The sequence below is a fragment of the Jatropha curcas genome, chromosome 7 (genome assembly GCF_041381405.1).
Source record: "Jatropha curcas cultivar XTBG-Jc1 chromosome 7, XTBG_Jcur_1.0, whole genome shotgun sequence".
NCBI classification, from domain to species: domain Eukaryota; kingdom Viridiplantae; phylum Streptophyta; class Magnoliopsida; order Malpighiales; family Euphorbiaceae; genus Jatropha; species Jatropha curcas.
The window spans coordinates 24715218-24728637 of record NC_143157.1 but is presented as its reverse complement, the minus strand read 5'-3'; the positions used below and the strand labels follow the sequence as shown (position 1 = coordinate 24728637).

Genomic DNA, 13420 nt, shown 5'->3' with positions numbered 1-13420 from the left:
CGACCAACTCAAATTTGACTTGTTTTCTTTATCATATGGTTATTAAAAAATGAGTTGTGACCTTATCCCTAACCCCAATTAACCCTTTTCCCACTAAAAAGTGTGTGGATAAGAAATTTCATGTGCATGGTTAGTTGGAAGATAGAGCAACATTGCAGGTGAAGTATAATTATTGTATTACCACTTAGTAATAAAAATGCAAAATGGAGATCGGCCAGAGTCTAATAGCTTCTTCTGGTACAATAGCTTTTTCTTTCCACAAGAAACTTTAGACATATCACATATAGTACAGGAAAGAAACTTCATTGTTGGGATTTTGTTTTTCCCCCTTACCTTCTCCACCACAAGAATAATAAGAGATGGATGGATGATGGTGAATTAGTTATACACATTATTATGGAGATTTTTCTTGGAATAGCTGTCTTTGAACTTTGGTTAGGTTTTTCGGTCTCTTTTTCTTTTTCTTTTTTCACATTTATCTTGATTAAAGTATCTTAGGTTCGTCAATAATGTATGGTTTGGTTGATCTTTCTATTTCTTGTTGAACATATAGAACGTGAGAGGTTTTCAATTCAAAAGGACTGACTCTGTTGTGCTACAGAACGTTATTCCGATTATTAAATTTTATTTTTTTATAATTTCTTTTAGCTATACTAAATTTACTTATCTATATGGGTTACACCAATTGGGTGGTTCTCTATTTTTAAATTATTAGATTAATATAAATATATGGGCTATTTGGGAGAGCAATTAAATGTAAATTTAGCAATTAGGTTCTTAATTGAAATTAAATGGCTTGACACATTGTAAAATTTCTATCTTATACATTTACCTTCAGCTTTATGTTGATTTCTTAAAAAGATTATTTGATTTACTATTTCGATCACGAGTCTATCTAATATTGTAATTTTCCATGCTAGGAAAAGAAAATAATAATGGTGGTGCTCGTCTATCTTGAGTTTCATGGTCCGCTGCTCATATAGGTTTCATTTTGGACTTTGGGTTTGTTTAAGTGGGCTTTCTTTATTTTTGAGGTTAGATCTTTGTCAGGCCCACTAAACCCTTTTGCTTTCTTGATGTCCAAAGGCTTTTTGTAAATGGAACGATAACCATCGCTAAAATTTATTAATATGTGTATGTAACTTCAAGACTTAAAGAGTACAAAATATTATATATAATAAGAAATGATTAGATATTAATTTTTGTGTGTGGGACAAATAGTTTAAGTTTATGCACCATTATATTATTAAATAGTAACAACAAAAAAAAAAAAAGAATTGTTTTTAAATAACAAAATATGATGCTTGAAATTAAAAATATATTTATTTATAAATCGATTTTTCAATTCGATCAATCGAATTCAGTTTCAGTGTAAATGAGAACCGAAATCAAAATTAAAATAATAAATTGCATTTGAAAATTGATATGTGCAAAATATCCACTTAGATGTATAGGTATAATCTTTAAAATAATAAATTTTATATTTTTTAATTATTTAATAATTAAGTATTTAATCGATATATATATTTCAAATTAAAATATTTTAACTGGCATAATAAAATTATATTTAAAGATCAAAATAGAAATTGAGTCGAGGTGAATTAATCCATTGAACTATATTTAAAGATGCACGAACCATTCCAACAACTCATCCAATAAAAATATACATGTATTAATCAAAAGTTGATAAGTCAAGAATAGAAATGGGAGCAAGATTTTGAGAGGACAGAAAAGGGAAGGAATTAGATGCCCTAATGGCTAATGTTTTGTGGACAACCAAACAAAAGATAAAGTGATAAATTCATAAAATGACAATAAAAAAAAAATAATGGACCCCATCATTATTACTATTAGACATGTAATTAGTGGTTCAGAATCACCCAATAGACACCATCAAACCCCACTGCCTTCCTAAGTTTGTGGTAGTTGAGTGCTTAATAAAATCCACGTGTCTATTTTCTACTCGTATCACCTTTTGGCCCCACTCACTAACCCCCCCCCTCTTTATCCTCGTTTTGTTTCTTAAACCTGTCTCTACTGTCCTGGTCTTCTTCTTCTTTCTCCTTTTCTTCTTCTTCTCTTAACTCTTAGTCTTACCCTTAACCGCCGCCATCAACGACGGCCACAACACGGGAAATTAATCTAACCATTTTGTTATATCGATCCTTTTACGACTTGGATTATTATATTAAGTAATACTTACTGTAAAATGAATTGTTTATTCTCGATTATCGTTGTTTTTGGATTGGAGATATGAGATCATTTGAGAGAGAATTATGCGAACGCTTTGCGATGCCTGTGAGAACGCCGCCGCTGTTGTCTTCTGTGCTGCTGATGAGGCCGCGCTTTGCGGTGCCTGCGACGAGAAGGTATGTTTAATTAAAATATATATATATTAATAAATCAAAGTTAGTTTTACCTCTAATTAGTTATTTATTGAGATTAATATTACTAGATCAATTTTTTTCTTAATATTTTTTTTTTGGTTTAAGAAATATTTACTATTTTCTTTAAATTAATTTCACTCTGATTGGAGTTTGAATTCATAGAATCTTATAGTTTTTTGAGACAATTACACTACCATTAAAGATATTGCAAATTAGTGTTCTTTAATTGCAAATTAGTTACTGTTTAAACCTAATGAAAACCAGATATTGATCAAAATTGTATGATTAACACCTTCAATTTTTAATTAATTATACTTTAACTAGATTTGAGGTTCTCACTTGTATATTAATCAAGTTGGCAAGCATTTTTTTTTTTTTTATCAATCAATTTGTAACTTCTTTTTTTTTTCCCTAAAATATATATACATATATACAGTGAAAGTTTTGATCTAACATGACCATGGCAGGTACATATGTGTAATAAGCTTGCTAGTCGGCACGTGCGAGTAGGTCTGGCAAATCCCAGTGACGTTCCTTGCTGTGACATATGTGAAAATGCACCTGGTAATTAATAATTGTAATTAACCAACTTAATTAATTTAGAATTTGGATAAAAAGAATTACATTATATTTTCTTGGAAAATTGCAGCTTTCTTTTACTGTGAAGTAGATGGAAGTTCGCTTTGTTTGCAATGTGATGTGAGCGTTCATGTTGGAGGTAAAAGAACGCATAGAAGATTTCTTCTGCTAAGACAAAGAGTTGAGGTTTGTCTTTCGCCCTTTATCAAAATTTTTTTTTTTTAATTTAAATGAACATTAATGTTTAATAATAATTTTGATTTTGATTAGTTTCCAGGTGACAGTACAGTAGCTGTAGACCCAAATTTGCAAGCAGTAGATGGAAGTGATGAGATCAAGAAAGGACAAAATCAACACCAACAATCTAATATGAATCAGACGACAAATGGAGAGAATCAACAAAATCATGGAAATGCAAAGATAGAAAATAAAATGATTGATTTGAATATGAAGCCCCTTCGATTTCATGAACAAGCTCCAAACGATCAGGTTAGTTATTTTTAATGATTAAACTAATTTCTATTTATATTCTCAATTTTTTTTTTGAATCAATGACTTTGCAAAATACACTCAATCATATAAATGAAAATTTCGATTCACACTTATTGCAAGGGTTTTATTTGGTATTATCATTGTTAAAATATTTTATCTAAATATTATCGTAATTATATATAAATAGGATTGTTCTGTTGTCCATAAATATAAATCAGGAGAAAGTATATCATTATTCTTCCAAAGAACTAAAATGTTTCTATTTATTTGCAGTCTTGACAGAGAAATAGAAAGTGATTTCTCTCCTAGGCCAGAAATTTGGGTAGGCTTTTATCTATATGTCCCCAACAGAGTAGCATTGGTATTTTTTTTTTTTTTTTTGTTTTGGGCAACTGAGATCGGTAGCTAATGTGCTTAATTGGTTGATAATGCTTAAAGAACAAGGTTTTGTCAAATGTAATTTAGCTATATAGTGTCATGATCAAAGAGGTCATCTTTGAGGATATTATAATTTATTGTATCCAATTCAGTTATACAGTGTGATTTTTGTAATTTTAACTTTTATTGATTTGGAGTTAAGATGTATTTCTCCAGTTCTTCGATGTTTATTATTCAGCATTTGTAATTTTAATTAATGGGACCGTGGAAATCCAACACATAACTGAAAGCTATTCTGAATTTTTCACCTAAAAAAGAAATTTCAATTTAACTTTAATATTCTCATTCAAAGTCCATCAAAGAGATAATTAAAAAATGCTTAATTAATACTATAGCTAGAGCGTCTAAAAATCTCCTATTATGAATTTAGTATAGTTGATTAATAATTTAAATTATCTAGCTTATTTTTATTTTTCCTTTTACTCAAATTTCTATAGATGAATTTTATATGATTGGGAATTAATGATAATAATTTATTTTTACGGTAAAGAGAAAATTTAGTAAAAATATGAAAAATCTCAATTAATTCTCAACTCAATTTATTGTGTTGGGATTGAAATTTTCATTCTATTTTATTTCAAATAAATGGACTAAATGAAAATATTTACTTTATTATGAAATCTATTTTGAATAACTTGTAGAAAGGGAAAAAAAGGTGGAAACAAAAGCGTAATATTAACCCCAAATAATGGGATAAGTATAAGTTTTTACCAAAACCCTGTGCTACTCTCACCATCTAATGTTATGTGCATAGTTTAATAAAACACGCATATTAAAAATTTAATCAATAAAATTATTTTACCCTGTTTATCCTTAATAACTCGTTAACATATTAAAAGTCATTCATTCAATGAACAATTATAAAAGTTATTTTTAAAAAAATAATTTTTTACATGTTTAATTTAAAAACCTTGCAGACATTTTGAGGTATAAAAAAAAAAAAATAACAAGTAAATAAAATGGGATGTAATGAGTATTTAATATGAGCTAACCATCAAAATTAAAAATCTATTTATTCTAAAATAGATAATAAAAATAAAAACTATTACTATCTTCGTCTCAAAAAGATAGTATTTTCACATAAATTAAGAAATATATTTAAAAGACAATTTTATTCATATAACTTTTCTATTATACCCATAATTAATAATTAATAAAAATTATTAAATTAATAAGAGTGTTTAGACAATTTAAATTTAACTACAGTGAAAAAATAAAAGTAAACTATATTTTAAAGATAAACAAAAATAAAGAAAGTGGATCTATTTGTTTGGATGGAGGAGTGATAAAAACCGAAAATAGCCACATTCGTTTGTTTGTTACGTCATAACATACGTGACTTCCACCCTCCGTCTAATTTCGAACGAGCAATCGTAGCCGTCAATCTTATTGCGCCTTGGCACACGCTGTTTTCTCTCCGCTTAAAATAGTCGGCACAAGAGACAGAGAAAGAGAGGTATAGTTGCTGAACATCGGCGCTTTATCAGTCTCATCAGCCAGAAATCGAAGACCTAGAAAGAAATTGAAATGTCGGGAGTGTCCAATCAAGAGGAGGACAAGAAACCCACCGATCAATCGGCTCACATCAATCTCAAAGTCAAAGGCCAGGTCTGATCCTTTTCTTGCTTTTGTGATTTAGGTCTCTCTGAGTTATTAGGCTAAGAATTTTTGTGGGTTTCTGTTTTATTAGCCAATTTTGTTTTAGGGATTTTATTTAGTACTTAAAAACTTTATTTGGGGATTTGATTTGGTTTAGCAGCAGACTATATGGAATAAGTATATTAGTTTTTATGTTTATATGTGTAGACTTAGTTTGCCACTGTTTGATTAGTCTTTTTGCTGTATTTTGTTGCATCAACATGCTTTTACATACTTGAATGGAAAACTTAAAGTATAATGCTTGCCCATTTATGGGTTCCTTTCTTTTTATGATTTGATTTCCTCTTCTTCATGTTTTTTTTTTTTCGGTCTTCAGTGAGAAAAAATCCCATTTTTCTTTTGATTTTGTTGTCGATTTGGATGCAATTGTCTAATCTTTTCATGTTGACACTCTTGCTTATGGTTCGTCTACCAACAATTGTTCCCTGTAGAATTTGCCTACACAATAAATAATTTCCTTGACCTATGCTGATTGTGTTTGAAGTGGTTGCATCAGAATTTTCTTTAGAAGTAGGTTTCTAATGAATTCTATAGGCATGGTTACTGTTATTCCATTCGAGTATGAAGGTGGTGGACTCTTCTCTTGGCCACTGTTTTTCTTTTCCTGCAATGTTATGTGTTTTTTTCTCTCAATTATCAATATATTATTAATTTTTAGTTGAAATTGATTTATGTTGGTTTAAATAACATTTTGGGACTAGAGTGATTTAATATTGAAATTCCCTTTCAAGTGGTGCTGATGGCTGCGAAGGCTTGCGTGACCTTAGTTGTTTTATATTTAGATCTATGAGGGGCGGAGCTGACTCTCTTGATAAGGGACAGGGGCCAACGAATGAGAAAGATGGAGAAGGGCCATAGTTTTCATAATTAGTTGACATTGATAAGGGCCATGGGTATGGCCACCTTAGGTCCTTCAAGCATTCCACCCTTGATGGGGCGGAACTACCTTAGCCTTGGGGGGCCATTGCCCCTAAGTTTTTCAAATTTTAGTTTTTTCTTCCTTAACTTATATATATATATATATATATATATATATATATATATATATATATATATATATATATATATATATATATATATATATATATATATATTCAAAAATATCCCTACGGGCTTTTAAAATGTTTCAAAATTTAATTTTTTTTTCTGCTGAATTTTATTTATATTTTTTACAAAAATCCATATAGGCTTCGGCACTGCAAGTGTTCATTATGCATCACTAAACTTCTATGTTTTCTATTATTTTGTTCAACTTTTATGAGAGTTTCGACTTAGTCTAGATTTTCCTTTTGAAAACTAGATGTATGCTTTGTCACACATGGTAGGTTGGAGTATTTGCTTTAGTTATGCAGAATTCTATAAAATTGAATTCATCAGGATAACACTACTAAAATTGATATTTTCGTTCATACCAAACATGAAAAGATGAAATTTCAAATGAATTCCACAAAATTATAGCAAACAAGGCCTTAGTTAGAGCTGGAAATTTGACTTCATTTTGTAGGATGGCAATGAAGTCTTCTTCAGGATTAAGAGAAGCACTCAACTGAAGAAGCTCATGAATGCTTACTGTGATCGACAGTCAGTGGAGTTCAACTCTATTGCATTTTTATTTGATGGTCGCCGGCTTCGTGGAGAGCAGACACCAGATGAGGTTTGTCTCTCTTAGAGTGTATTTGCATGGGTCAGACTATTGTTTAAGTTTGTTGTTTCTACTTTCTAACCTATTTCTAACATTTTGTTGCTGCAGTTGGAAATGGAGGATGGGGATGAGATAGACGCAATGCTGCACCAAACAGGTGGCACTATTGCCTAATGTAATCGCTCGATGAGTTTGTTAATTTGGTAGGAGCAAATTATTTAGTATTAAGTGGATTAGGATCACTGGAAAACAATGGCTCTTCAGTTACACATGCAGCCTATATTTTCTGAACTTTGTTGGCAAAATAGCTAAGATATGTGAAGTGTGGTACCTTCTCTGGTTTCATAAAGTTAATGAAAGCTTGTTTACTTCTTGAGACTTAAATTTGCTATTCCTTTTTTCTGTTATGCAAATCGACATGGTTCCATTTGTTCTTGCAAAATGTAACGGTTGGTATGTTTTTAACCACTCTTCTTTTTTTATTCTGAAGCGTTGAACTTCTTTGATGAGGATGTTTCCAGCAGGAGTGATTATACTTCCTGTTAGATTATACAAATTTGGCATTGTTTGGTATCTAAACTTTTGACTTGGGCTTTCCGCGATCCCAACTTATGAAGAAGAGAATGGTCTAAAATTTAGAATCGAAGTGGAAATTGGCATATGGAAACATGCATGCTATCCAAAAATTGTGAAGGGGAAAATTTTCCTGTCTTGAGAAACTAGATTTGAACACCAAACAATAATATAAACGCTAGTTTTAGCACCATTTGAAAATGAAATCCTCATCTAACAAATAAAAAAGAAATCGTCAATTCGAAGCAATTTTTTTGTGGAAAAAAAAAAAAGAAAATAAGGCAGCAAGATTCTTTCTTACACTAAAAAGAAGTCATTGTAGTAGAAACAGAAAGGAAAGACATATTAACCTCAGCTTCGGTGCTCGGTGCAGAAGAATTAGAAATCAGTTCGAGTTTCGGTTACCTGGTATAAAAGACCGGGCTTTTAGATAGTACCAACTGAGCCGGTACCATATCTCCAGCTAACTATAAAAACCCTTCTTCAATTCTTATTCTTCTTGGTTCGTGTCTGATCTGATATAAAGATTAGTCAGCGTTCCATGATTAGAAATTCTCAGATACTCCCTAAACCCCTCTTTCCTAAATTCTTGATAAATTGAATCCTGAAATCAAGAACTTGTTTTGATACATCAATGGCCATTTCTTCGTCTTCTTCTTCTTGGTCCGATATGCCCAACGGGCTTCTCGAGCAAATATTGAGCCGTCTAAATAATCCATTAGATGTTTTTCGGTGTTGCAATGTCTGTAGTTGTTGGAGATCAGTAGCTACCCGATTTTATTGGGATCAAATTCATTTTCCATTGCTTCTGATACTAAACAGAGAAGAAGAAATGGGCAATTTGTGCGATATTTTGACAGGAGAAACACAGGAAATTTTTCTACCAAAGACAAAAGATCGGTTGGTTTGTAATTCAACAAATGGGTGGTTACTAACAATAGGCTATTATTCACCATACAAGGTAAATCTCTGGAATCCAATTTCAAGAACTGAAGTCTTGCTTCCATTAGCAAGTAAATTCCCTAAATTCAATTGCCAAATAATTAAACAAACTGAGGGTTTTGTAAAGAGGTGCATTACATCATCATTAAGCCCTTTAGATCCAAATTGCATTGTTTTGGTCATTTATGGGCTGGATTTAGAAAGGAAATTAGCCTTCTGTAGACCAGGGGATGAAGAATGGAAATCTTTACAGGATTTGCAGGAAGTTTCTTTTGATGATATTATGTTCTTTAAGGGTCAATTTTATGCCACTGATATTAAAGGCAAAATTTATGGTTGCGATCTTGGACCAAATCCAAAGACAGTTGTAGCTCTTGAACCTCCATTTCATCTTAACCAAATGGAAAAGTACCTAGTGGAGTCATTATCTGGTGATTTCTTGATGATTAATAGAAAATGGAAGTGGGTAATTGATGATGATGATGGTGGTGGTGGTAGAGAAGATGGAATTGGAACATCATTTGATGTGTATAAAGTTGATTTGGGTACTAAAGAATTGAAAAAGATTGAAACTTTGGGCAATGAAGCACTGTTTCTTGGTTATGATGGTTGCATATCAGTATCATCATCGAAAACAGGGAATAATATGAGACCAAAAGGAGCAGAACTTCCAAGATCTAATTGCATATACTATATTCATGATTCCTTTGAAGGATGTTCTGATATTTGGTGTGGATTTAAGCATGCAAGCATGTATGATTTGGAAAGTAGTGGCATGAAACGGCTAAGAACTTCTGAAAGTTGGACATCTCAGTTTCATTGGTTCATGCCTGCTGGTCATCAGATGTGATGCTTGTATGTAATTCTTTTCCTAGTTGTTTCTTGTTAGCTATAGAATACTTACTATACATTTGCTCAAGTAGAGCTGATTTGTGCTATTATGGGAGTTAAGATTCGATAAACATGTTTCAGTAAGTCCTTGTCCTTAATTTGTCTGTTTTGTTTTTTTCATATTACTAATAATACATTTTGTTTCCAATTTAGTACTTTGTTCTCTGTCTATTTTAAATGGGCCCTTAAATGGGCATAAGCCCATTTGTGTGTTTCACTTTTGCGTATGCTATTGCTTCCAGAACAACGACAGTTACTACTTTTCCGATGTGTAACTCATCATTACACGGCAGGCTCATGCAAAACGACAGCTATTGTTAATAATTATTAGGAAAAATTAGTGCTTTTTTCTGATAACTTCGTCAAAACATACATTAATATTCCCTATATTTTGCAATCGTTAAACTAATTTTTTTTTTTACCCTCCCCTCGATACTCGTAATATTATTTTGGGAAATTAACTATTTCATCTCAATATTTTTTTTTAACTGCAAATGAGGGAATTCAAACCCTTTAAATAATTACACGAGACCAGATAGCCCCAAATAAATTAGGATGTAAAAGTTGTCGAACACCAGGAGGCTGATCTTGAAGCACCTGAACTCCAAACAACTGAAAATCTTCATAGGTAACTAAGTAACCAGCAATCCCATTCACCTTACGACAATTTTATATTAACTAGTTTGTTTCTGATTTTTTGTAATTTGTTATATTTTTTTCTGTAAAAAAGTACCAAAAAGTAGTTGTAATGGATATTGTTAGCCTCCTTTGTTGAAAACAAAAGAAAAAAAAATATGAAAAAAAATTGGTTGTGCTCAATTCCACGTCGGGAAGATTGAGTTTTGAGGGTGTTTGAATTGGCTATAAAAAGAAGCCAAAGTTTAGGTTTCTAAAAACACTTGAATGTGTTTTATATTAGGGATTTAAAGTAAGTCTTTTGGAGTCCTTTGGAGTATAAAATATTTGGGGTGTTTTGAGGGTGTCGGGTAGAAAAATATTTTGTAATTGTGGTTGTAACAATTTGCCGCATAGTAAATTTTTTTTTTGTTGTCATTTGGCAACGGTCGTGGTTTTTTCTCTACTTGGAGAGTTTTCCACGTTAAACTACCGTGTTCTGTTTAATTTCTCAGTCATTATTTTTATTTTCTCATTTGTTACTGCTTGAAGCCGATCTGGGAAAATAGCAATTTTCCCAGTGAGTGGTATCAGAGCCTAGTTGTTAGGCGTAGCTTTTAGTGTTAGAATAATTTCTTATAATTTAAATTATAAGTATACACTATGGTTGCGGCTTAGTCTGATCTTACATCAGAAATATCTAATTTGGTAGGAGCAAAATATTTAGTATTAAGTGGATTAGGATCACTTGAAAACAATGGCTCTTCAATTACACATGCAGCATATATTTTCTGAACTTTGTTGGCAAAATAGCTACGATATGTGAAGTGTGTTACCTTCTCTGGTTTCATAAAGTTAATGAAAGCTTGTTTACTTCTTGAGACTTAAATTTGCTATTCCTTTTTTCTGTTATGCAAATCGACATGGTTCCATTTGTTCTTGCAAAATGTAACGGTTGGTATGCTTTTAACCCACTCTTCTTTTTTTATTCTGAAGCGTTGAACTTCTCTAATGAGGATGTTTCCAGCAGGAGTGATTATACTTCTTGTTAGATTATACAAATTTGGCATTGTTTGGTATCTAAACTTTTGACATTTGGGCTTTCCAAGATCCCAACTTATGAAGAAGAGAATGGTCTAAAATTTAGAATCGAAGTGGAAATTGGCATATGGAAACATGCATGCTATCCAAAAATTGTGAAGGGGAAAAATTTCCTGTCTTGAGAAACTAGATTTGAACACCAAACAATAATATAAACGCTAGTTTTAGCATCATTTGAAAATGAAATCCTCATCTAAAAAAGAAAAAAGAAATCGTTAATTCGAAGCAATTTTTTTGTGGAAAAAAAGAAGAAGAAAATAATGCAGCCAGAATCTTTCTTACACTAAAAAGAAGTCATTGTAGAAGAAACAGAAAGGAAAGACATGTTAACTTCAGCTTCGGTACTCGGTGCAGAAGAATTAGAAATCAGTTCGAGTTTCGGTTACCTGGTATAAAAGACCGGTACCATATCTCCAGCTAACTATAAAAACCCTTTTTCAATTCTTTTTCTTCTTGGTTCGTATCTGATATAAAGATTAGTCAGCGTTCCATGATTAGAAATTCTCAGATACACCCTAAACCCCTCTTTCCTAAATTCTTGATAAATTGAATCCTGAAATCAAGAACTTGTTTTGATACATCAATGGCCATTTCTTCGTCTTCTTCTTCTTGGTCCGATATGCCCAACGGGCTTCTCGAGCAAATATTGAGCCGTCTAAATAATTCATTAGATGTTTTTCGGTGTTGCAATGTCTGTACTTGTTGGAGATCAGTAGCGACCCGATTTTATTGGGATCAAATTCATTTTCCATTGCTTCTGATACTACACAGAGATGAAGAAATGGGCAGTTTGTGCGATATTTTGACAGGAGAAACACAGGAAATTTTTCTACCAAAGACAAAAGATCGGTTGATTTGTAATTCAACAAATGGGTGGTTACTAACAATAGGCCATTCTTCACCATACAAGGTAAATCTCTGGAATCCAATTTCAAGAACTGAAGTCTTGCTTCCATTAGCAAGTAAATTCCCTAAATTCAATTGCCAAAGAATTAAACAAATTGAGGGTTTTGTAAAGAGGTGCATTACATCATCATTAAGCCCTTTAGATCCAAATTGCATTGTTTTGGTCATTTATGGACTGGATTTAGAAAGGAAATTAGCCTTCTGCAGACCAGGGGATGAAGAATGGAAATCTTTACAGGATTTGCAGGAAGTTTCTTTTGATGATATTATGTTCTTTAAGGGTCAATTTTATGCCACTGATATTAAAGGCAAAATTTATAGTTGTGATCTTGGACCAAATCCAAAGACAGTTATAGCTCTTGAACCTCCATTTCATCTTTACCCAAAGGAAAAGTACATAGTGGAGTCATTATCTGGTGATTTCTTGATGATTAATAGAAAATGGGAGTGGATAATTGATGATGATGATGGTGGTGGTGGTAGAGAAGAAATTGTAGCATCATTTGATGTGTATAAAGTTGATTTGGGTACTAAAGAATTGAAAAAGATTGAAACTTTGGGGAATGAAGCGCTGTTTCTTGGTTATAATGGTTGCATATCAGTATCATCATCGAAAACAGGGAATAATATGAGACCAAAAGGAGCAGAACTTCCAAGATCTAATTGCATATACTACATTCATGATTCCTTTGAAGGACTTTCTGATGTTTGGTGTGGATTTAAGCGTGCAAGCATGTATGATTTGGAAAGTAGTCGCATCAAACGGCTAAGAACTTCTGAAAGTTGGACATCTCAGTTTCATTGGTTCATGCCTGCTGGTCATCAGATGTGATGCTTGTATGTAATTCTTTTCTTAGTTGTTTCTTGTTAGCTATAGAATACTTGCCATACATTTGCTCAAGTAGAGCTGATTTGTGCTATTATGCGAGTTAAGATTCGATAAACATGTTTCAGTAAGTCCTTGTCCTTAATTTGTCTTTCATATTACTAATAATACATTCTGTTTCCAATTTAGAACTTTGTTCTCTGTCTATTTTAAATGGGCCCTTAAATGGGCATAAGCCCATTTGTGTGTTTCACTTTTGCGTATTCTATTGCTTCCAGAAGAACGACAGTTACTACTATCGCGACGCGTAACTCATCATTACACGGCAGGCTCATGCAAAACGACAGCTATTGTCGTCATACTAGTATA

At 32.1% G+C, this 13420-nt stretch overlaps 4 protein-coding genes across 4 annotated transcripts; all 4 read left to right on the top strand.

Annotated features, from left to right (window-relative positions):
* The first annotated feature begins 2030 nt into the window (after positions 1 to 2030).
* LOC105633010 (B-box zinc finger protein 19) lies at positions 2031 to 4051 on the top strand. The gene is made up of 5 exons (XM_089723617.1): positions 2031 to 2369; positions 2855 to 2951; positions 3037 to 3152; positions 3237 to 3455; positions 3732 to 4051. The coding sequence occupies exons 1-5, from the start codon at positions 2277 to 2279 to the stop codon at positions 3735 to 3737; spliced, it is 531 nt and encodes a 176-aa protein (XP_089579743.1). The 5' UTR covers positions 2031 to 2276; the 3' UTR covers positions 3738 to 4051.
* A 1278-nt stretch (positions 4052 to 5329) lies between these two features.
* LOC105633009 (small ubiquitin-related modifier 1) lies at positions 5330 to 7581 on the top strand. The gene is made up of 3 exons (XM_012215505.4): positions 5330 to 5504; positions 7060 to 7209; positions 7306 to 7581. Exons 1-3 carry the CDS (start codon positions 5424 to 5426, stop codon positions 7369 to 7371), a joined length of 297 nt encoding a protein of 98 aa, XP_012070895.1. The 5' UTR covers positions 5330 to 5423; the 3' UTR covers positions 7372 to 7581.
* A 683-nt stretch (positions 7582 to 8264) lies between these two features.
* Positions 8265 to 9758, top strand: LOC105633278 (putative F-box protein At5g55150). Its single transcript, XM_089724252.1, has one exon. The coding sequence runs from the start codon at positions 8405 to 8407 to the stop codon at positions 9560 to 9562; it is 1158 nt and encodes a 385-aa protein (XP_089580378.1). The 5' UTR covers positions 8265 to 8404; the 3' UTR covers positions 9563 to 9758.
* A 1811-nt stretch (positions 9759 to 11569) lies between these two features.
* On the top strand, positions 11570 to 13182 carry LOC105633007 (putative F-box protein At5g55150). The gene has a single exon (XM_012215504.4). The coding sequence runs from the start codon at positions 11903 to 11905 to the stop codon at positions 13055 to 13057; it is 1155 nt and encodes a 384-aa protein (XP_012070894.3). The 5' UTR covers positions 11570 to 11902; the 3' UTR covers positions 13058 to 13182.
* Positions 13183 to 13420: the final 238 nt, after the last annotated feature.

Excerpts from the sequence above, each read along its gene's own strand:
- LOC105633007 (XM_012215504.4), top strand. The coding sequence starts at position 11,903 with ATGGCCATTTCTTCGTCTTCTTCTTCTTGGTCCGATATGCCCAACGGG.
- LOC105633010 (XM_089723617.1), top strand. The coding sequence starts at position 2,277 with ATGCGAACGCTTTGCGATGCCTGTGAGAACGCCGCCGCTGTTGTCTTC. Across the intron at positions 2,370-2,854 it reads GCGGTGCCTGCGACGAGAAG|GTACATATGTGTAATAAGCT; the intron begins GTATGTTTAATT and ends TGACCATGGCAG. Across the intron at positions 2,952-3,036 it reads CATATGTGAAAATGCACCTG|CTTTCTTTTACTGTGAAGTA; the intron begins GTAATTAATAAT and ends GGAAAATTGCAG.
- LOC105633009 (XM_012215505.4), top strand. The coding sequence starts at position 5,424 with ATGTCGGGAGTGTCCAATCAAGAGGAGGACAAGAAACCCACCGATCAA. Across the intron at positions 5,505-7,059 it reads ATCTCAAAGTCAAAGGCCAG|GATGGCAATGAAGTCTTCTT; the intron begins GTCTGATCCTTT and ends TTCATTTTGTAG. Across the intron at positions 7,210-7,305 it reads GAGAGCAGACACCAGATGAG|TTGGAAATGGAGGATGGGGA; the intron begins GTTTGTCTCTCT and ends TTGTTGCTGCAG.
- LOC105633278 (XM_089724252.1), top strand. The coding sequence starts at position 8,405 with ATGGCCATTTCTTCGTCTTCTTCTTCTTGGTCCGATATGCCCAACGGG.